Raw genomic sequence first — 22,059 nt, forward strand, 5'->3', positions numbered from 1 at the left:
GCGTCATGTTTACATTTGGGTTGCATAAAAAGCCTTCTACAATTGTCCGCAACGCAATTAATCTGGACATTTGCGTGTCTTTGCTATCAACCGGAAAAAAAATGAACGGCGAGAAAAAATTCAAATCGTGGAGTGCGCGAACGTAACTCTGTTCGTGTTTTTTTTTTTTTTTTCAGCGCGACAGTATCTGGAACTTTGCACATGTTGGCAGCTGTGAAGGCTCCCATAGTCCTCTTGCACTCCTTTGGATGCTCTTTACGCATCGCTCACTCGCGTTTGTCGTAAACAGCAGAGCTGCATATCAATTAAGGAATTATTCATGCAATCCCGAGTCGAATTATAACCTAGAAAATGGGCAGAAATATAGAGGTACATAATTCCAACAAAAAAAAAAATTGTTTCAAGCAGGCGAACGCCCCTATGTGTCAAAAACAAGCGCCCGTCCTAGACGCGCCCATTGAAACGCCAGCGAAACGAGCGAAGAGACAAGCTGGATAACCTGGTTAACCAATCTAAAGCAATAATTAAGATATAGGGAGAAAAATGAGCATGATATAGCTACTGCTACCACCCGTTTCAAAGTGGACGCTCCTATATTCTATCCATCCATCCATCCATGCCACGTTCGCCACTCCGCGCGTAGCGGCCGCCGGGATAACTGAGGTACAGAGGAGGGCGCGGTTCTCTTCGGAGCTATTTTCACATGCTATGCAATTGGTGCGATATTTAACAAAGAGGCTACTTATTCCAGGTGCTTAAACCGATCCCTGCAATTCCTTTACTATAGTCCTTTACGTCCCTCTGGAGACGCCATGCACGCTTGGGTATTCATTTAGAGCAGCGCGCTATGCTGGAATCGCTATTTGAAACTCTTTCAAGGTTTCAAAGGGAAGCTGAAGCGGTTATCAAATTGCATGAAATGCTGTGGTTGGGAAGAAAAGACCTCGAAAATCATATGTGTAAATTTTTTCTCGATTCTGTCCGTTAGAACAGCAGCAATCGCCTTTTAAAAACCCGCGCGGACACGCCCCCGTCGCCTCCGGAAGCGCCGGATTGGAGGATGGCAAAATTGGAGAGCTGGCGGAAGTGACGCCGTTCACGGGGACTCGCGAGCCGGCCGGCCGTCCTGCCTGTCCCGCATTGCTTGCTCCGCTGCGTCTCGCGCTTTGGCGTGGCGAACGACGATTCAACGTAATCATTTTCTAGTGCCTTTTGTTTTTTCTAGTTCGAGCGTTCTGTGTGGAGTGGGTGTAGCGACAAGTGGCCATCATGTTGTCGTTCTGCGCAGCATTCGGCTGCGCGAACACCTGCGGCAGGGACGATGTGGTGTTTCACACGTTTCCAAAGGACAAGAAACTTTCAGCGCGGTGGGTCTCTGACGTGAAGAGGAAAAATTTCGTACCTATGAAATCAACTGTGTTGTGCTCGAACCATTCCCGTGACAGTGACTATTATCGGAGCTTGGGAACGATGCGGCCACTCGGAATTCCAATTAAATCAGCGCGACTGAAGCCCGGAGTCGTTCCGTCAGTGTTCCCGCACAACAATAACGCCTCGCCACCTCCAAGAGCGGCCTTCGCCAAAAGAAAGCGGCGGGAGGTAAGTGTTTAAGGTACCCTTGTGCCTGTCCGTGGTTTGCTTGTGTGGTTCGACGTTCCGCGAACTGACTAGAGCTATGTGAAGGACATAGTGGCTCGGGAAATATTTCTCATACCCGAATCTCCATACATCGGATATTACACATGGCGCCTTGCATCTGCTGTGGCGGGGCCAAATCCCTCTGCCTCGAAATTAGCGTCCTAGCAATCGGCACCCGAGGGCCATAACTGCATACTGGATCGTGTGAACATATCCTGTGCGCCGCAGCCACCAGTCGGCGGCACGAGGCCCACCAGTTAATAAGGTGCGACTCGGCAGCCCGTCTGTTTTCTTTCGACGACATTCGTCAAAACAACCACTGAGCCACCGCGGTGGGACAGTATTTTTTGTTTTTTAATTGCGTGCTATCAGCGTTGTAGTACGCGGGGGTATATCTGTACAGCATAAAACTGAGACCTTTGGTCGGAGTTTAACTTTCGTATTCTCTCTTATTCACCCTCTGAACATATATCTGTCAAAATGCACCATTATTGGTGCAGTGGCAGTAGTTTTCTGTGCTCGTTAGTAAAGTTGCACTGACTCTTGTGCTGTTAATCAGTATAAATCTGACTTTCTTGGACAGAATCTTGCAACTACATTTTTCACAATGCAAAAGAACAGAGTGCAGGGAAGAGCACGTCTCAGGATAGTAAATTCCTTGAGGCTCCTAATCTTTGGATGTAGTCTAAGGCACTGTGGTTATTGATACTAAAGAAATAAAATGCTTTTGTCGGTGTTTTCATGAATTTTTATGTATTTCTTCATAGTAGGCTGGCATTTGTGTTGTGCATATTTCATATTCTTTCAGGTCCTCACAGAAATGCTCGAGAACACACCTCCTGAAGAAGAAGCTACCACTTCACCCCCTTCGCCATGCGAAGAGAATGTAAAAATCAGGGTTACAGAGGCACAGGTCGTCTCAAAGGAAACTGCTGACAAAAGCCTGCAAGTTAGCAAAAAACAGCCACACTAAAAATGTACTTCAAACGCATTGTATTTATTTCGTATTAATTTCGTATTTTTTTGTCCCAATGCCATACAAATATGTTATAAATATACTAGGAGTACAACACTGCATATCTTTATATAAAAATGTTTAAAATATGCTTTTTGCCTGTTGAGTATATTCCTAACATACTTAAAATGTACTTTCTTCAGCTTGGCAGGGTTCACAAAATCTTCCACCTATAGGGGGTATTCACTGACGCACTGTGCGCTATGCATTGTGGGTAATTGAGGCGCAGTCGGCCATTTTTGTGTCCACGGAACGAACAGGGCGAACGTACGTATCAAGTGCTGTCGTGCGGTTCTACAAGCAGTGGCATCCGCAGCTATATGTTATTTACTGAGCTATCGTAGACTGTAATAGACGCGTGCATAGTGTAAACAACTGAAGCTGAAGAGCTGCGCGGAAGACCTCGGCATTTTAAGGTTCCGGAAGTACACACGAACAACTCCACCCGAACGAGACACTTCCCCGAGATGCGATGCCACGTATGGCTGGCACGGCACAACCGCACAATTATCATGGAATGTGAGAAATGTATGTCAAAATGGGCTGGACTGGAATCTTCCGGATGTGCCCTAGCAGCCAGCTCTTGTTACTATCTGTGCACGACTGTTCTTCACGCACTCGGAAGACACATTCCCGATAAAAGAGCAGCGCGGCAATGTATCGCTTGCAGTCATGCGCATGCATTCAGCGCGCCGCCAACACCTCCTCGTCGTGTTTTGTTGCAATAAAATCCTTCAAAGAGGACTCGCTAAACATTGTGTTGCATTACTTGCCTCATTCGATCAGAAGAAGTCGGATGTTCGCATCGTCTGTGTCGGCTGCTAATCAAAGTAGACCGCATGCAGATTCAGCGAAGGAACGTAGGCGGGCAGAGTTGTTTTGCAGAAGGTTTGAAAAACTTTATAAACAAATTTATCTCTAATAAGAAATCAAGTTTAGCTTGGCCAGAACTGCTCTTTATTTCAAGAGTTTTGTTGCAAAAAGTTATTTCGAGCCCGCAAGGCAACGAGGTGGCGCTACCGGTGTCATCGCTGTGGCGTGTGGCAGCGGTTTCTTCCTTACCGCCACAGACGATGCAAACAACAGACTTCTTCTGCTCGATTGAGGCAAGTACACCAAACAAGTTTTGTATAAAAGATACTGGCTACTAAACGCCATTTATATGCAGAATATCAGCTACAAAAACTCAGCGGTTTAGTTGGTATAAACGTTGGACGGCACGCACGTAATTGCACAAAGAGCGAGTTCGTCTGCTTCAACCGCGGCTCTTAACCCAGCCGCTTGTAACGTAGTTGCGTTCTTCGAGTGGTCAGTAGGCTTGCGGTTGGTTATTTGTGATGAAGCTCGTCTGTAGGACAAGGAATTCAAGAATGTCGCACATATTTATCCGTGGGCACAGGCCGACGCTTACCGTGCTGTTACGCATATCGACTGCACACGGGTTGGTACCAAAGTTTTCTTTCGTACAGGTCTCTGTCCGCATCGCGCCCACTTTGCAGATTAATCGAACTGTCACTGATGATACCGATTGAGTTTTCATAACAACGGTGCTGGCATGAGGCAGAGTGACAGAGCAAACGGACGCGCACGAACAGCTAACCTAGCTGCCGCCCCGTACTAGTACTAGTCAAAACAGGACGCAAAGATGGCGTCGGCTGCATACTGACGTCAGCTGTGACGTCATGTGAATACCCCCTATAGACTGACAATGTACTTTGAAAGTATTACTAATGTACTTGACCTATTTTTCATGCTGGCAGAAAGTACCCTTAGAATAGATTAAAAATATATGAAAAATAGGATACGCTCATATTTTTTGGAGCATTACAAATATGTTGCAGCTATATTATCCAAACCAAGAAAAGTATACTAATAATATACTAAAAGCATAATTTATACCATTCTCGGAATTCACTAAAAATATATGAAAAATTTGATGCGCTTATATTTTTGATGCATTACAAAAATGTAGCAAAAATGCACCAAAAATATAGCTGCCAAATGCTGACAATACGTCCGACATTTTGAAAACTAGCTACCGAGAAACATAAATGAAGGGCAATACCGACAAACACCTCAATGCGACATTTGTGTCCATTGTCATGACCCTTTTTTATGCTCCTTGGTTGACAGTTTTCAAAAGTCAATGTTACTTAAGCTAACTTACCGTTACTTCCGTCCCTGTATTTTACCCACCTAGTCTGAATATATGTGACACAACTTCCTTTATATCTTTATTTAAAGCATTTGAGTGCAATGTCCCACCGTGGTGGTGCTGTGGTTAGGGTGCAAGACTATATCCCGGTATATTTCCAACAGGAAATATACCGGGATAACAAAGTAGAAATTACGTGGAAAGGGATAAGGAGTACGGAGGATGTCAAAGTATGCAAAGGATTAAGACAAGGCTGTCCTCTATCACCGGTGCTGTTCATGCTTTATATGATAAACCTGGAACGGAGGATACAACACAGTAACCTAGGTTTTAACCTGTCATACAGATTAGGTGGAAAGGCGGTAGAGCAGCGCCTCCCCGGTTTGATGTATGCAGACGATATCGTGCTGCTAGCCGAGAGTCTTTGCAAACTCTAGTTAAGTATTGCGGAGACGAAGGGGACGCTCTAGGCTTCAGTTTCAGAGCAGTTAAGTCGGGTCTGATGATTTTCAACGGCTCAACTGATCAGGGTCTTAAATTTCAAGGCCTTGAAATACCTAGAGTAGCAGAATATAAATATTTGGGGGTATGGGTAAACGAAGGATTGGCATACATTGGAAAGCATGAGCAATCAGTTAAGGCCAAAGGGCGAAGGAATGCCGGGATAATGAAGCATAAGGCATTGTGGGGATACAATAGGTAGAGAGCAATGGTTAGCCTTGACCGCCTAGTAAAGAGCAGAGACATTAGTCTGCCAAACAAGATCCGTATAACTCGTGCTATGGTCTTTCCAGTTGTGATGTATGGATGTGAGAGTTGGACTGTGAAAAAGGCTGACCACCGAAGAATTGACGCGTTTGAATTGTGGTGCTGGCGAAGACTCTTGAGAGTTCCTTGGACTGCCAGAAGATCAAATCAGTCGATATTGTCGACGATAAACCCTGACTGCTCATTGGAGGGTCAAATTTTAAAGTTAAAGCTCAGCTACTTTGGTCATCTGATGAGAAGAGAGGTGTCGCTGGAGAAAGATTTGATGTTGGGAAAGGTTTAGGGTCGCCGGAGAAGGGGTAGATGGCATCCTCGAGGCACTGCAGATAAAGTTATGTGATGTTAGGAAGATAGTGAGAGACCGGAAAGCGTGGCGTGACATGGTCCATAGGGTCACGAAGAGTCGGACACGACTGAACGACTAAACTGAACTGAATAGGTATGAGGTATTGAGGGGTATTTGGAAAGGAATTATGGTGCCCGGACTTACTTTCGGAAATGCGGTTTTGTGCCTAAAATCAGAGGTACAGTCGACATTAGAAACAAATCAGAGATCCGTTGGACGATTAGCACTAGGTGCCCACGGCAAAACTACAAATGAGGCGGTACAGGGAGATATGGGCTGGGCATCTTTCGAAGTACGGGAAGCTCAGAGTAAAATATTATATGAGGAACGCCTGAGGAAATTGGACAGTAACAGATGGGCAGCTAAGGTATTTAAATACCTGTACCTAAAAAGCGTTGACTCACAATGGAGGAAAAGAACTAGGAAACTAACTAGTATGCTAGTAACAATGACGGAGAAATAAAGAGCATGAAGCAACAGGTGAAAAACACAGAAGGTAAAAATTGGATAAATTCGATGGAAAAGAAACAGAGTGTGGAATTATACCGAAAGTGGAAAATGCAGATCAGGAAGGAAGATTTCTTTGATAACTCAAGAGGCAGTGCCCTACTTTTTGAAGCTAGATCAGGGTGCCTTAGAACACGCAGCTACAAAAAGAAGTTTAACAATGGAGATGACACATGTGCTGTATGTGGAAACTCCAGTGAAACAATTGACCATATTATACTCGAATGCAATGGTATCCATCCGGAAGTTGATGCAGGCGCAATCACTGTTCCTGAAGCTCTGGGGTTTAGAGATAACAGTGGCCGGGTGAATAAACCGGCGGTGGAAACTAGCAAAAAACGGCTGGAAGATTGGTGGCTTAAAAGCAGAGAAGTGACATAATGTTAGTAATGTAGGAGGAAAATTTAATAAATAGAATGATGGTTTAGTTAACTATTCTAAATCAATAATTAAGATATATGGAGAAAAATGAGCATGATAGCTACTGCTACCACCCCGTTTCAAAGGGGATGCTCCTATATTCTATCCTTCCATCCATCCAAGACTTCTGTGCCCAAGGATGTGGGATCGAATCCCGGCCGCAGCAGCAACTTTTTTGATGGAGGTGGAAAGCAAGGCGCCTGAGTGCTGTGCAATGTCAGTGCACATTAAAGAACCCCAGGTGGTCGAAATTTCCAAAGCCCTCCACTACGGGGTCTTTCATAGTACTCGCAGCAAACAATTTCTGCCATACCATATCACGCATCATTAAATCACAATACAGTCCATGGAAAGGAAATACGCCTATGCCACTCAATATCTATTTACAGAGTTTAATTTTCAAGAAACAGTGCTACAATACACGATTATATAGAGTAGCAAAACACTGATCTCGTGCTAAACGAAAGCAAGTAGAAAGTCCGGACCGCAGATCTGGATAGGTTCCAAACTTTGGACGCAACGTGTACTGAAAAGGAAGAAAACAAGACACAAATTAAGGTAGGCTTTTTAACATTCAATCATATACTGCTACAAGAACTAGCTTTAGAAACCAGATGGTTTGTTCCTTCTTAACATGGTTATGAATGATGACAAAACAAAAGTAAAAAAAAGCTGAGCTGGAGTTGGAAACCGCAATGTCTGAAACGCCGTATTTGAAATGTAGATTATGGCAAAGCCACCAACCTGTAATGGAAACCACAACGGGGCATTCTGTTTTTTTATCTGATCCTGACATGAATATAATAGTTCCATTTTTCAGAGTAAAGGAGTGCGGGTTAGAATCTTGGAAGCATTTTTTTTTTTTTTATCAGAGGATGAGAAGTGAAACATACTTCCTGTTTATGCATGAGGTTCCATAGCGCGCATCAAGAAAAGGACCGAACATGAGCGCTTGTGTTCTGTCCCTTCTTTAATGTGCGCTATGGAACCTCATGTAGATTACCCACTAGCCCGAACCCTGACCCTTCCTGTTTGATTCTTTGCTTGCTTTCTTCAATGCACTCGCTGCATTGTAGAATTTGTGACGCAAGAAACTCTGGACCATAGAGTAAGGTAGGTGGGGAAATTTTGACATCGCATGAACTGAAGAGGAAGAACACAAGACACAAATTAAAGCCCTCTTTTTAACATTTAAAACAATCAAATACTGTAACAAAATAATAAATACTGTAAGCTGTAACAAATATGGCAGCCCCTATTAATGCAAAATAAGTGAATAAAATTCTCAAATGCAGCCCAAATCTGGTCAGGTTAGATATACCAGTACTGCCCTTCTAAAAGCCGGTGTCATGATCACAGCTGACCGCATGCTTTCGTTGATTTATAAATGCAAAAATGGACAACTCTCGCAAAAAAAAAAGAAAAAGATAAATGTGCCGCTTCTTAACATTCGCATCCACCATAGCTTATGCTACTTTGCACGTTCAGACGACAAGGACGGTCGACTCTGGCAAAAAAACAAGAAAAAAAAAAAACATCTGCCGCTTCTTAAAGTCCGCCCTAATCCATCCTAATTTACAACGAAATTTTGTTTTTACACAGCAGCATTTATATATAAAAAAAAACACTGTTATATTACGAACTTCACTGCATGAACAGTTTATCTTTTAGCGGTGTAGAAAATCCAAACCCAAGTTCTCGAACCCTTCCCTTTCCGCTTAATCTTGAATGCATGCATTTGTGACTATAATACAAGCAAATTTGGAAGAAACAGCAAACGAAACAAGTAAAGCTTTGGTAACATACAATTGCATACCTCAAAATATCAGTACAGTTGAAATTTTCTGTGGAGCCAAGCTGCTCCCAACAGGTGCTCTATCATTAATTTTACCCACAGAAAACCTTTTGACCAAACTTGGGACATCTCAATTAAAATCCTGACTGACGGCTGGAGGTACAAACATTGCCATCAAAAATTATCATGAGCTTCATGTGTTGATACAACTGCCATGAAATGGGTACTCCCACTGAATGCGAAACCAAGTGGCGCTGTGAATGTTTTAACGGTGCCTGAAAGCCTGCAACTGCATTGCAGGTATAATAGGAATGGGATGTGCAAACTGAAAGTCTCAGCAATATAGACCACCAAGTTCAGTTTGATTCTTGTACTGTAAGTTCTCAATGGTTTTCTCACATGAATGCCAACTAGCGCCCATATTGTAAACGTGCCTCGACTCGATGCTCTACCACCAGTGCTTGGAGTGGAGAAAACAGCCACTCCTCCACTTCAGGGCCAATTTGGATTCATGAATCCAACTCGGCATTTTCTCTGACAAGTTCTCTCTCCACTCGAAGCAGCGCAAATGGCGTATGGGGATGAAATTAAGGCGTAATTTTGGCCCGAAAACTGTGTGCTAAAGTAGCACGCTTAGTTTTTCATGTTGAGTCTTCTAAACAACCTTCGCAAGCAAGCTGGATGTTAAGAGCATAGTGGAACTTGCTTTGCGGGCTAGATGAAAAGGGTGGCTGTGAAAAACGACCAAAAATGCTTTTGCGCCTGGCAACAGTCGCTGCTGGTGACGTAGAGTTTACGCAGTACATGACATAGGCTTTGAGAAATGGTGTGAATACTTCGGTTGGTGTGAGATGTTCTCGCCCTTTCCCGCTCTGCCTTTTCTTTTTTATTGCCATGCTTTGACAGACATCAAAATACATTGGAAAAAAAAAAAGTAAAAGCCGGCACTTTCTATGAACATGGCTTTGGCCTTCAGAGGGCTCGGGGGAAAACGGTGAAAACCTGCATGCTGCTTCACAGTGCGTTTCAGCGCATACACCTGAATTCGGAGCCCTAACTGAAAATGTGCTTGAACAGAATGCCTTCGCTGGCAGCGAATATCCATCCATAGGACAAGCACACCAATGCACTCCCTCGACAGTGCCACGCGTCCGAAGACGCACTACGTACCCTCAGGTGACAGGCAAGCCATTGATGCGTGGGGTGCAGCACAGATGTCCGCACAGCCCCACCGCGCCTTCGGTGCACCCCAGCTTACTGCTTGCGACATGCTGTTCCCCCACAACAAGTTTGCCGCCGTTCATCAGAAAGGGCGAGCTATGGAAGGAGTGCGCCTCCCCCACAGCTCGAGTCCACCTTCAAGCTCACCATTAACCTTGAAATGCGCGCCTCAACTCTGCACTCAGTAGGCTCCGAAAAGTTGTTCACTTCATCGGCAACGACTTCAAATGTACCCACACCACAGGAGCATAATGCGATAATCAATTACAGTACTGGTACCGGCGGCTGATCACAGTTATAAAAGCTCGGCACGGGCAGCAAGAGGCCACGGCCACACCTGTAAAACGATAACGTGCCAGATGTCCTGGGTCACTGTCACTTTCAGCCAATGCTTTAGAGAAAGGTTTGGTGCATCCTCGTCATATCCACTTTCGTGAAGTTTGGTACCGGTGCCGGCGGCTGATCACAGTTATAAAAGCTCAGCACGGGCAGCAAGAGGCCACGGCCACACCTGTAAAACAACAAAATCCACACAGCGAGCAAACGATGTGATGTCCTCAGTGTTTACAAGTGGAGTGGTCGAGGAGTGGCGCCAAGGCAGCGGCATTGCGGACTAGAGATTCTTGAGAAAACTCGAGTTCTCTCTGGCGCTGTGGGAGTTATTCGAGTGGAGGTTGTTTTCTGAAACGAAAAACGGGCCTCAGGGGCTGCTTGGAGTAGAAGTTCGAGTGAAGGTGCAGTCGTGAATATGACAATAAGACTAACTGCCACATTCGCGAACATGCCTTCACTGCAACTTCTACTCCAGGCCGTTTGGAGCGGCAGATCTGTTTTGTTTTTTGCCAGAGTCGACCATCCTTATAGTCTGAACGTGCGGCGTAGCATAAGCTTTGATAACTCTGATCAGCTGCCGGTACCAGTACTGTAATTGATCATCGCATTACACTTTTGTGGCATGGGCACATTTCAAGTCGTCACTGGTAAGCGAAAGTTTCGTGGCTCGCCCTGCGCGATGGCTTCCCCAGACGACGGTGAACTTGCAGGGGAGCAGTGTGTTACATGCAGTAAATTGGGGGAACTGGAGGTGCGGACAAGCTGTGCGGACATCTGTGCTGCACCCCACGCTTCAGTGCCTTGCCCATGGCAGTCGAGGAAGCGCATTCATTTGCTCATCCTACAGAGCGATATTTGCAGTCAGCAAAGGGCATGGCTTTTCAAGCAGGTTTTCAATTATGGCTCTGAACTTGTCCGAAAGAGACAGGGCAATCAATGAACAGAAGGGTAAATGAACATCGGGCAGACACAGGCAAAGCCCTCCCAAAGGCAGTTTCCCAGCATTTCAATCAGATGGGCCGTAAGGTTGTTGAAATTTATTTATTTATTCTCCATGTTGGGCTTTAAATCTTCAAAGGACACAAAATATAGGGTGGCATATCTGATCCATAAATTTAGAACATTGGAACCAACAGGAGCAAATATTGTTACGTGAAATCTCTATGTATTTACAGTATATTTACAACAGCCTCAACTAGCATAGCCGCGAGCAGCAACATGGAACCAGGCCCACTTTGTTACAGTTGAATCCCGCTATAACGAAATTCACGGTGCACGAAAAAAAATTCGTTCTCGCGGAACTTCGTTATCGCAAAAATTTGACGTGAAACGCAGAAAGAATTGCCCAAGCAGCAGCAAAGGCGTTTAATGCCAAAAATCTGTAAGCTTGGTTTGCTTACGCTTCACGGCGAGCAACGCCGTCACGCGATTTTCGCACTCGGTCAGCAAACCCATTGCAACATCGTCGTCTCGGACAGCAACGAAATTCCCACAAACCACGCATACACTGCTTTGTCCAACTCTTCATGGAGGGGCCGCGTCACCTTTTTGTGCTTCGAGGATGTGCCTGAAGCAAGTGCCATTCTCACGCTGTCCTTATTGCCTAGAATCGTTGACAGCGAACTTGCAGGAATTCCGAAGTCTTCAGCAATTGCCGCTTTCTTCCTTCCGCTTTCTGCTTGGGCGATTATTTGAGCTTTTTGCTCAAGGGAAAGAGTTTTGCGTTTTTTCACTTGCGTTGCCATCGTGTCCTGCGGATGAAAACTCGTCGTTGTCGAAGAGAAAGGCAGCGAGTGAACAACGCGACCACGACACAAAGCCAAAATGGCGGAACTGCAATCACGTGATTTCATGCTTAATGTGGCTTTGGATTTGACTTGGACTTCTCGCCAATAAAACTAGTTTCGGTTTCGATTTTGAACGCGAAAATTTCGTTGAAGCGGAAACGCTCTGCAAAAATGGTTCGTTGTGCAGAGAAATTTAGGCCATTAATTCTTATAGGATACTCGCGGAAAATAAAAAATTATTCGTTGTCGCGGAAATTTCGTTGTGGCGGTATTCGTTGTGGCGGGATTCAACTGTATCTCCTTGTCCCTTCCACGAGGCAAGTGAAGGAAACACTTAGTTGTCGTTATCTTGCAACAATATCTTGAAAGAAGCATTAGTATTCCTTAAATATATTTCCTCTCTGCCACAACTAGTCATGCAAACAATCTCATAAAGTGTAAATAGTACAGTTTATTCATAGCACATGTGCATACTTTGGATCCCCGCCCCCCCTCCTGTAAAAGCATAAGCTCCAATTGTTTTTTCAAACATGTTTGTTTCTCATTACTTCTTACTTTGGTTCCCTCTTGAATTGTTTCAGATAATGCCATGCTTGGCAGGTATAGTATACTCTAATTTGTTGTTATTTTGATTTTTTTTTGTCCTTCTCTCCCCTTTCCAAAACCTCTTGATAGCTGTTCCCATGCAGCTGCATTGCTCATCAGGTCCCTTTGGAATGCTTGTCCCTTTCAATGTATGAAGGAGCACTGAATAAGGGTAAAAGGGGTACAAGAATGCTGAATTGGGTGAGTTGGTGAGTTTGCAGTTGTCCTTGTCTTCTTTGCGCTACGTTTCCTAAAATGTAAAAGGGGTACATCTCAGTTTGCAGGTCGAGCCAACGTTTCGACAAGTGGACTTGTCTTCGTCTGGGCAAAGCGATCATCAGTGGCAGGGGTTTAAATACGCTTTTGCTTCCAAAGAAGAAAAGCTGTGGAGGTGAAAATGGGTGGGAATAAAGCAGGTGAAGGAGTGGGGAGGGGAGGATGGGTGAGAAGATGAGAAGAAAGTAGGTCATGGAGTGAAGAAAAAAAAAACATCTTCAGTATGTATTTCTCAGCCTGGAACCAGGGATCCTGTGGCCAGTAAAAGAAGTAAAAGCAGCATACCAGGAAGAACTACAATACCGGGTAGATGATTAGTCACCACTTAAGAAAATCCCTTAAGTATATTCCCTATGCAACATAACTATTCGGGGAAACAATCCTACATAGCGTTAATTGTACAGTTTATTCACAACGCATGTACACTCTATTCCCTTCTGCAATAGCATAAGCTGTACATGTTTCTCCAAACACATTTCCCCCTTATCACTTGTTGCTTGAGTTTGTCCTCAAACCTTTTTTTTTTTTTTTTTGCATGTCATTTGTGGTTCACTGTGCGGTTATTATCCTGTGACTTTGTACACACCTCCCCCTCCCCCCCCCCCCCCCCCGCCCCCCGCCACCACCACCACCAGCTTTGCAGAAAGTTTTAAGAATTGACCCCCTTAGATATATTCCTTATCAGGGCCCTTTGCAAAGCCTGTCTCTTTGTAAGGTGTATCTGCACCAAACCCTCTTAAGTGGTGACAAATCATCTTCCCGGTATTGTAGTTTTTCCTGGTATGCTGCTTTTACTTCTTTTGCAGGCCACAAGATCCCTGGTTCCAAGCTGAGAAATACATACTGAAGATTTATTTATTTTTTCACTGCATGACCTACTTCCTTCTCACCCATCCTCCCCTCCACACTCCTTCACCTACTTTCTTCTCACCCACTTTTCCCTCCTAAACTTTTCTTCTTCGGAAGCAAAAGCGTATTTAAACCCCTGCCAGTGATAATCACTTTGCCCAGACGAAAACAAGTCCACTTGTCGAAACGTTGGCTCGACCTGTGAACTGAGGCGTACCCCTTTTACACTTGTTCAGTGCTCCTTCATAACGGGTAAACCATCTTCTACCTGTCCCCTTTCAAGAAACACGTGTCAGCATCGAACCTGCTTTCGGTGCTGACAATCGTCTACTTCGCATATTAGATTTTCTTGCTGCTGCTGCTTTTCTTTTTTTTTTTTTTTCATGTGATGGAGGCACTGGTTCCATGCTCATAGAAATTCATACCCAAGGAAACATTCTTTCACTTCTCGCCCTGCTTCTTCCCCCCCCCCCCCCCCCCCCGGCTTTTCTTCTTCGGAAGCAAAAGCGTATTTAAAACCTCCACCAGTAATTGTGCTGCCCAGACGAAGACAAGTCCCCTTGTCGAAATGTTGGCTCGGCTTGCTAACTGAGGCTCCCCCTCTACACTTGTTCAGTGCTCTTTCATCCTACAAGCGAATTCCCTACTTTGATCTAATAGATGTGCCACCTTCATGGTCCCAACAGCGCAACAAACTTTGTTTAGACTTGATGTTAAACTCCTCTGTTCATAGTAAAACTCAAGGTGTATCTGGGACAATTAGATTTCTAACTGCTTAGACTGTGCAGCTCTGACAGGTCAACTTTCAGTGCCCCAATGAGGCATTTACACTGCCCAACTTGACACACAGTACTTTCAGAGAGAATCATGCTTAGCAACAGGTATAAAAAAATAATCCAGAATAGGTGCCTCTTATAAAGGGCTACAGGTTAACTTAATTTTCATTGCAACAGTTGATCAACACTTACAGGACGGCCAAAACACTCAGCACCTCCAGTATTTCCTGCTGCTGCACCAGCCATCCCAGAAGTATTGAAGACGTCAACAAGTTCTGGCAACTCTATAAAACAACAGAACATTACAGAAAGAAAACATGAGCAACACTGCGCATCAGAGCTTCAGATGGGTGAAGTTTAAATTTCCCAAACTTATTTAGCTACCGACAGCACAGAGCAACACAAAGATGCTACTCAGCTAGAAATCATCTGCACTATGTCGTGCAGCAACCAACAATGCTACTGAGTAAAACTTATTTGCCTTTGTCTGGGCCTTAGAAAATAACCTTTTATTTATTTATTTTTTCGTTTGCTCCTGCACAAGGTCTGCAGACATAATTAAAAAGGTATCACTTGCAGAGTTTAGAAATCGTTCTTGAGGTGGCACCACAAAAGGCAGCTATGTATTGTACAACCAACAGACATATGAGCTACCACTGCACAGCACCAACTATAAGATTGGAATGCAAGGAGGCAGTGTCCATATTCCAGTGTACATAAAGCAATACCTAAAGGAAGAAGGTGTGCCTACATACACACCCACCAGCTGCTCGGTTAAATGGACTCACTTGCTGAAAATAATGCGCAATGGTCTCAACTGCCTCAGATGAAACAGACAAAGCGAGCACTCAGATTAAAATATTCAAGGTGCATTCTGAATGAGTGAGCCCTAGAAAATTTGCACTTTTCTTTCTAGATGCAAGATTTCTGGTTCCCAATTCAACGAAAATGTTTGTACTCTAAAAAAGTAGTCGCATACAGTGCCAAGTCTGAACGACAAGCACTGTATCGCAACAGTGCTCAGATAACAACATTTTAGCGCACATTATTTGGATTACATAACTGGTATCAAAGCCTCCCTTAACCTTCACCCACTGGAAATTCCGACAGAAAATTGCACAACTTTGTCCTCATTGACCAAACTTGCTCTTAGAGTCGCCACTACGCACTTCTCGTTGCCATTATAATTCAATGAGCGTTCAGCATCTTCATGGTCACACTGATGCTTTCAACAGGTCCGTTTTTCCTAGACCAATTGCAGCATAGAATAAATTACCCGAATCAATAGCCTCCAAGCATGACATTTAAATTTACGACTATACTTGCTGCCCATCTAAACGAACAACTACAATGGTTTCCTTTCTGTGCAATTTTTATTCTTTCGAGTTATGTTGCATTTGTTTTTGCTCTTATACTGCCCATAGTCTGTTTTAGGAGTTTTTGAATTGCGCTCAGGTACAATTTATGGTATTCTTGAATTGCTGTTGTATTACTGCATTGTAGTGCCTGTTCTCGTTTTTCATTTACTGACCGTTGATACATATGTTATCGATTCCCCCCCCCCCCCCCCCTCAATGTAATACCCCACTTGGGGCCTTTAAGGGATAGAAAATGATGATGAGACACAGTAAAGGTTATGTGAACGCATAACTTTTTCTATCACGCAAATAAGACAGGGAGTCTTGCGCTCGTGCCAATAACTTTGGCATGTAAGTATGCGGCGACATAGCACAGCTAGAAGCAATATAAGAACACAGGAGCACGTGGCCTCGACACTTTGCAAAGTGCTGCCACCGACATGTGATCAGAATCAGCAGTAAAGGCGCACGCAAAGTAAGCTTGGACGGCTCCTTTTTCCGAGGATGCCCTTTACATTATTTCTTTAAACAAAGAAATAAGTGGTCAGTGGTACCATGGATTGACCCATAATTTGATGAAGATTGGACACAGACATGGCATCCGGATTGTTCCCTGCGACATAAAACAGAGCCAAAGGCATGTTTGGTCGAGTGAATAACCAGGAGTTTAAGTCTAGATGCCAAACTGTGCACCGGACAAGGTACTCCGATTGTATCCAGGGGATTGTTTACCAGATTCCCTTACATTGTGGGAAGCAATACATTGATTAAAACTTCCTGCTGGGCGAGTTGGTAGTTCATCTTGATGTAGGTTTTTTTTTTAGCGCAAACGTCTCGCCTTTCTTGTCTGTCATTGTTTGCGCTAAAAAAAAAAAAAAAAAGCTACATCATGTAATACATTGGACAAACAGGAAGATTCATTAATAACAAAATTAGAGAGCACACTGCAGCAATATCGGAGAAGTCAGACATCAACCTCCCAGTGCACTGCAAAGGCTGCTTTATTTGTATTTGCAAAGACCAAAAATGTCCAGCTGACCTTCACAATGGGAAGGTTTTGAGAAGGAATAAAGACAGGTTAACAAGGGAAATTTTCAAAGCACATGCAATCAGGAACTCGGAAGACCAATGTGTTACCACGCCTTCAATGGTACTGTTGAAAAAGGAATTAGATTACGCTTGTTGGCAGGATGTTAAAGATAAGGAATAAGTTAGCTGCAGAGGTAAAGTGAAGGGAGAAAAGATGCGCGGGTTCAGATCAATATAGTTGTCAGTGCAGCGTTGTCCTTGTGTCTGTGTGCGCTTCTTTGGTTTTGTTCCTCTGCTCTGCTGCCTTCTTCCAAGATGTTACACCAACTAGCTCAACATTCTACTCTATTCTTGTTCAACTGAGTGATTTCATGTGAAAACCAAAGCCTTGAATGTACACGGCATTGCGTTCCACTGTTTAGGGCACTTAAAAGGCAACAGATGAGAAATGTATGCGACAGTCAAGCACAGCAAAACTGAACATGCCCGCGCCTACATTTTTTGCCATCACTACCTTGTGTTTCGCCTTGCAGCTCGGAAATTTATTTATTTCCCTACTTCTTGCTACGCTTTTCCTCTCTTTTACTTCTGAGTGAACTGCACCACCTTCCTTCCATATTCATAGCCAACTTTACTTTTTTATCCTATGCACTGTATTCTTTCCTTCACGGTTCTAAGGCTTATGTAAAGTTGGCTCCTTAGTGTTGGTGAGCCTGATGGTAAAGCCATTAAAAAAAGCAATTTTGCATTTTTTTTGTTTGTTTTTTTTATATCTGCCCTTCGATTCTAAGTAGTGCGTGTGCAGTGATGTAATTTCAAGGGAAGTACATCCCCGTGGCCAGGTGCACTTTACGACAACTGATTGTTACCAAAAATGTTTTTACCATTTAGGCAAAAGATGTCGCTTATGGAAGAGGAACTGGGACTTCAGTTTCATTTTACTATATCCAAGTTTACTATAGTGGGGTTCCACTGTATTAGCACTGCGCTGCGTGTTCATTGTCAGTTTCGCTGAGCTAAGACAGTGCACTCTTAGACAGGCCCTCCAATGCTTAACCGGCTTCAAGACAGCAATAAATGAACCAGCTGTGAATGGACCCCTTTCTAAGTCAAGCCAGAGCTTTGAAATCAATACTGAGTTGCAGGCAGTCACAAATTTGCAGTGATGGCAGATGAGACTGGGACAGGCATTGAAAAACATTCCTCATCATATGTCTAATTCTGCACATGCACCATGCCAATCATTTAACGTGCCAGAGAGTGCCATGTAATGATTAATCACAGGCCTTTAATTGTGACACTCAATTGTACAGTGAAAATCCTTTCCTATTTACAAAAATGATCACTAGCTGTAACATGAACTGTAGAAATTAACACAGAGAGCTGAGGCTGTGTGATCACTACATGCATAATATCTGCATTCGCAGGCCATTAAAATTGCAAACAAGCCATTCCTTTCTCCAGTAGACACAATATGAAAAATTTTTTACTGAATTTAACTCTTATTTATGTGGAGGATCAGAATATCGCAAAAGTGTATTTAAATTGCCAATGACAATTTTTTATTCAATATGAGTTATGCATAGATAAGCCTACTAACTACTTCAACGTAGCCAAAAACATGTAGTTGCTTACCTTTTGATCTAATTCCAGCCTAAGATGCTGTCTCCCCATTTTTGTTTTCCTGGCTTCTATTATACAAAAAAGAAACACCAGAATTTTTTTTCAAAAATGAGGTTTAACTGCTTAAACACAAACAATTTAGAACTGATTCCTAGCTTTTAACAAGCAGCAGTCATTCATCAATAAGAGGCCTGGAGGAATGTAAGAGACTATTGGTATAATGAATAATGCAATTTGAACATTATTTTCAATAGCAAGCTGTGGTACTTAAGAGAATAGTGAAAGCTTAGCATCAAAACTAAGGCAACAGGTGATGCCACCAAGCTGCCCATTAAAGCTCACAAAAATAATTTCTTTTGCCGATGTACTGCATATTAAACTCGCTGAAATTGGTGTGCCAGACTTACTGAATAACATAAAAAGCTTTCTGCTAAATAATTTGACAATCTACCAGCTCCAAGATGCTGTGGAGCTGGCAGATACACATGGGGTTCACGACCACCCTGTGCAGGATTTCTGGCTCAAACAGGCTTCTGCTGCACACTGCTAACTCGAATAAGAAAGTTACTACATGATGATCTTAAAACATATGTTAATGGCCTGCAGATCTATTTAATTTCTGACTCTGTCTCAGGGATTAGATTGCAAACGTAAGCATTTTATGCTGTTGTCAAAAAAGGAAAACAATACATTTTTACAGAAATCTAAAAAGCAATACAAAACATTTTCTCATTATGGCCTATAACACACGAATGGAAGGTACAGAAGACCGAAACCTTGCTGGTCTTCAGTTGATGGGCATCACCCTATCCCTCCTCTTCCTCTAGCATTGCATTCAGTAATTTTTCCAGATTGCTGCGCACAGCTAGGAAGAAGAAAAGCTATTAGTAGACACTCTCATACCAGTCTTTGCTTCACTCTATATTATGGCTTGTGAATGACATCACTTGCTTTAACATACAAATGCCACAGTTCAAAATTGAGCTCTTGCTCTGAAAAAGCAATGACTATGTTCATTTTTGTTTTTACATATCGAACACCCTGGGCGGGGACACTTATATCCCCACCCACGGTGTCCGATATGCAAGAACAAAAATGTTGAAGCCGACTTGCTGTGGGACTGCCCAGCACTGAAATTGACACGAATCCCGGCACTTGGCGAAAGCTAGCCTACCAGCAAACAATCCTGCCACGTATATCACCTGGACGCAGGGACTCCTTGACTTATAAAATCACCCAACCTTTTTCCATTAATTTAATCATTTCTTCATTCTTCATCTCATACCCTACTGATGCCCTTAGGCAGTAAATATCGTTAAAAAAAACAAAAATCAGACGGCACAAGCAGGCAATGTACTTTCCGGTTCTAACCCAAAAACATTGATAAACATTCGCCGGTAAAAAAATTACGGCATCTGAAAAACCCAATAACGCCGGTTTTTGGTAGAAAAACTTTTCCTCTTCCGTCCCTTCAGAGTACAGAAACAAGCACAAAGTATTTTAACCATGGCTCCACTTGTTTACGTTATTGCAAAATCCGGACACTGCGATATGTGCCAAAAGTATTTCTGTGGCTTGACATCGTATTTTTTCTCCCTTAATACCAACGTTGGGAAAAAAAATTACTGCACTGTCGACATGTTGAGCACTACGTGCATGCCCCTTCTCCCCAATGAGGGCCGTAAATATAAATAACCAAAGAACTTGGGAGACCCTGCACAGCTCTGACCCTGAGACCCAGCTGGGCGCGATCAACCTGGCCGAAGAACAACGCACACCAGCCAGCATCCGAGGCGAAGCGCCAGACGCAGGTGGCGGAGATACGCGAAGTCTATTCCTCCTTCTTGATAAACATGCATGCATACCGCCACAGCGAAATAGCAGCGCTATCTGGCTCAATGCAAGGGCGCCAGTTCTACATCTGCAAAAAATACAATAATAGTCTGTATACTTACGGCTGAACTTGACAGCTTGCGCGACGAGCAGCTTTGATGAGCCAGTTGCCCGCCGTTTTTTATCCTCTCGGGCCGGGCAACGTTTACCCAATTGACCTTCTGTTGAAGGGCCGCTAAACGTCGGCAAGGTTTTTGAGTTACGTTTGACGACTGCGTCGTGCCCCTGAATTACATTAACATACTGTACAGCAAAAGATTCATCGGGAAATCGGAACAGCGCGAACTTGTACAAGTACAGAACAAGATGTCACATGTCACCAATGGATCCCAAAATGGCCTAATCGCACGTGTGTCGCACCCGCCACCTATAAGGAGTAAATAATGTTTCTTTCTCTTGTTTTAGTAGTAACACACCATTTAGCCCCAAATCTAGCCCTTGTTACCAATCTTTTTCCTCATTTATTTTTTTTTTCACAAACATCTTTAAACGCGCGCGTTTGGTGATCACGGAGGCCATAATACAAGCAACTTTTTTTATATTTAGGTCCCTTCGATTTGGCTCTGCACTAGTTGAAGTAGTGCAGCACCGCCGTCCTTGTTTTGCCAGTGCCGCGCGCGCCGTCTGCACTTCTCTCCTCGTTTTGTCAAGGTGCAGGGCTAGTCTGCACGAGTTCTCGCTCACTGTGCACTCGCTCCAGAAGAGGTGCAGATAAAGTGCAGCATGGCGTACGCTCCGCTTGGCCCAGAGCAGACGATGCTGCGCATCGTTCTGCTATGTGCAAACTTGAATCGAAGTTCTGAGCCTAACCCGCGCAAGCTTGATGACCGCGTTTTGCCCATCATGCTAAATGTGCCTGTAAGGCTTTGTGTGTATTAACTTGTTCCGATTCGTTTTAGCCGCTTTGTGCGAACTTGAATCGCAGTTCTCAGCCTAACCCGAGTAAGCTGGATGACCGCGTTTTGCACATCATGCCTAAAAGTGCCTGTAATAGCAGCACAATATCGTCTGCATACATCAAACCGGGGAGGCGCTGCTCTACCGCCTTTCCACCTAAACTGTATGACAGGTTAAAACCTAGGTTACTGTCTTGTATCCTCCGTTCCAGGTTTATCAAATAAAGCATGAACAGCACCGGTGATTGAGGACAGCCTTGTCTTAATCCTTTGCATACTTTGACATCCTCCGTACTTCTTATCCCTTCCCACGTAATTTCTACTTTGTTATCCCGGTATATTTCCTGTAGGAACTCTATTATCTCATAACCGCTACCTTCTTCTTTTAATATGTTCCACAGGAGTTCCCTGCTTACGTTGTCGTACGCCCCGTTTATGTCCAGGAAGGCCAAATACAAAGGTTTATTTTCCACTCTAGATATTTCGATGCATTGGGTAAGCACGAACAGGCAATCATCTAAGCGCCTACCATTTTTAAAGCCGTTCTGAAGTTCTCCGAGTATCTTGTTACTTTCAACCCATGCTTGCACCTTTAATTTCACCGCCTGCATGGCTAACTTGTACATTACAGATGTTATGGTAATCGGCCTGTAGGATTTTATGTGCATCCTTTCTCCTTTCCCTTTATAAATCAAATTCATTTTACTCTGCCGCCAGCTGTCCGGAATTTGCTTATTCGATATGACTGTTTCCTAAGCTTTTAACAACCTTTCCTTACTTTTTGGACCG

General features: G+C 43.7%; 1 protein-coding gene and 1 long non-coding RNA gene across 4 annotated transcripts in view; one reads left to right on the forward strand and one right to left on the reverse strand.

Moving 5' to 3' along the window:
- The first annotated feature begins 1,167 nt into the window (after positions 1-1,167).
- The window catches only part of LOC146187761 (uncharacterized), a 40,915-nt gene continuing 20,023 nt past the window's right edge, over positions 1,168-22,059 (forward strand). The window contains exons 1-2 of one of the 2 annotated variants that reach the window (XM_084603525.1): positions 1,168-1,599; positions 2,447-2,788. In XM_084603525.1, coding sequence (XP_084459651.1) covers positions 1,270-1,599; positions 2,447-2,611 — 495 coding nt within the window. In that variant the 5' untranslated portion in view covers positions 1,168-1,269 and the 3' untranslated portion in view covers positions 2,612-2,788. Of the gene's footprint in view, positions 1,600-2,446; positions 2,789-22,059 lie in introns of those variants that run through there. The other variant, XM_084603526.1, reaches the window with a different exon arrangement.
- On the reverse strand, positions 7,217-20,855 carry LOC146187762 (uncharacterized). 2 transcript variants are annotated; one of them, XR_014707435.1, is made up of 5 exons: positions 20,437-20,855; positions 19,258-19,346; positions 18,494-18,549; positions 14,664-14,755; positions 7,217-7,375 (listed from the first exon to the last, which is right to left on the reverse strand). It is a non-coding gene; the product is annotated as an uncharacterized LOC146187762 (long non-coding RNA). The 2 variants fall into 2 exon arrangements; XR_014707436.1 differs by lacking the exon at positions 19,258-19,346.

This window comes from Amblyomma maculatum, chromosome 5 (genome assembly GCF_055883805.1).
Source record: "Amblyomma maculatum isolate TAMU_Amacu chromosome 5, ASM5588380v1, whole genome shotgun sequence".
NCBI classification, from domain to species: domain Eukaryota; kingdom Metazoa; phylum Arthropoda; class Arachnida; order Ixodida; family Ixodidae; genus Amblyomma; species Amblyomma maculatum.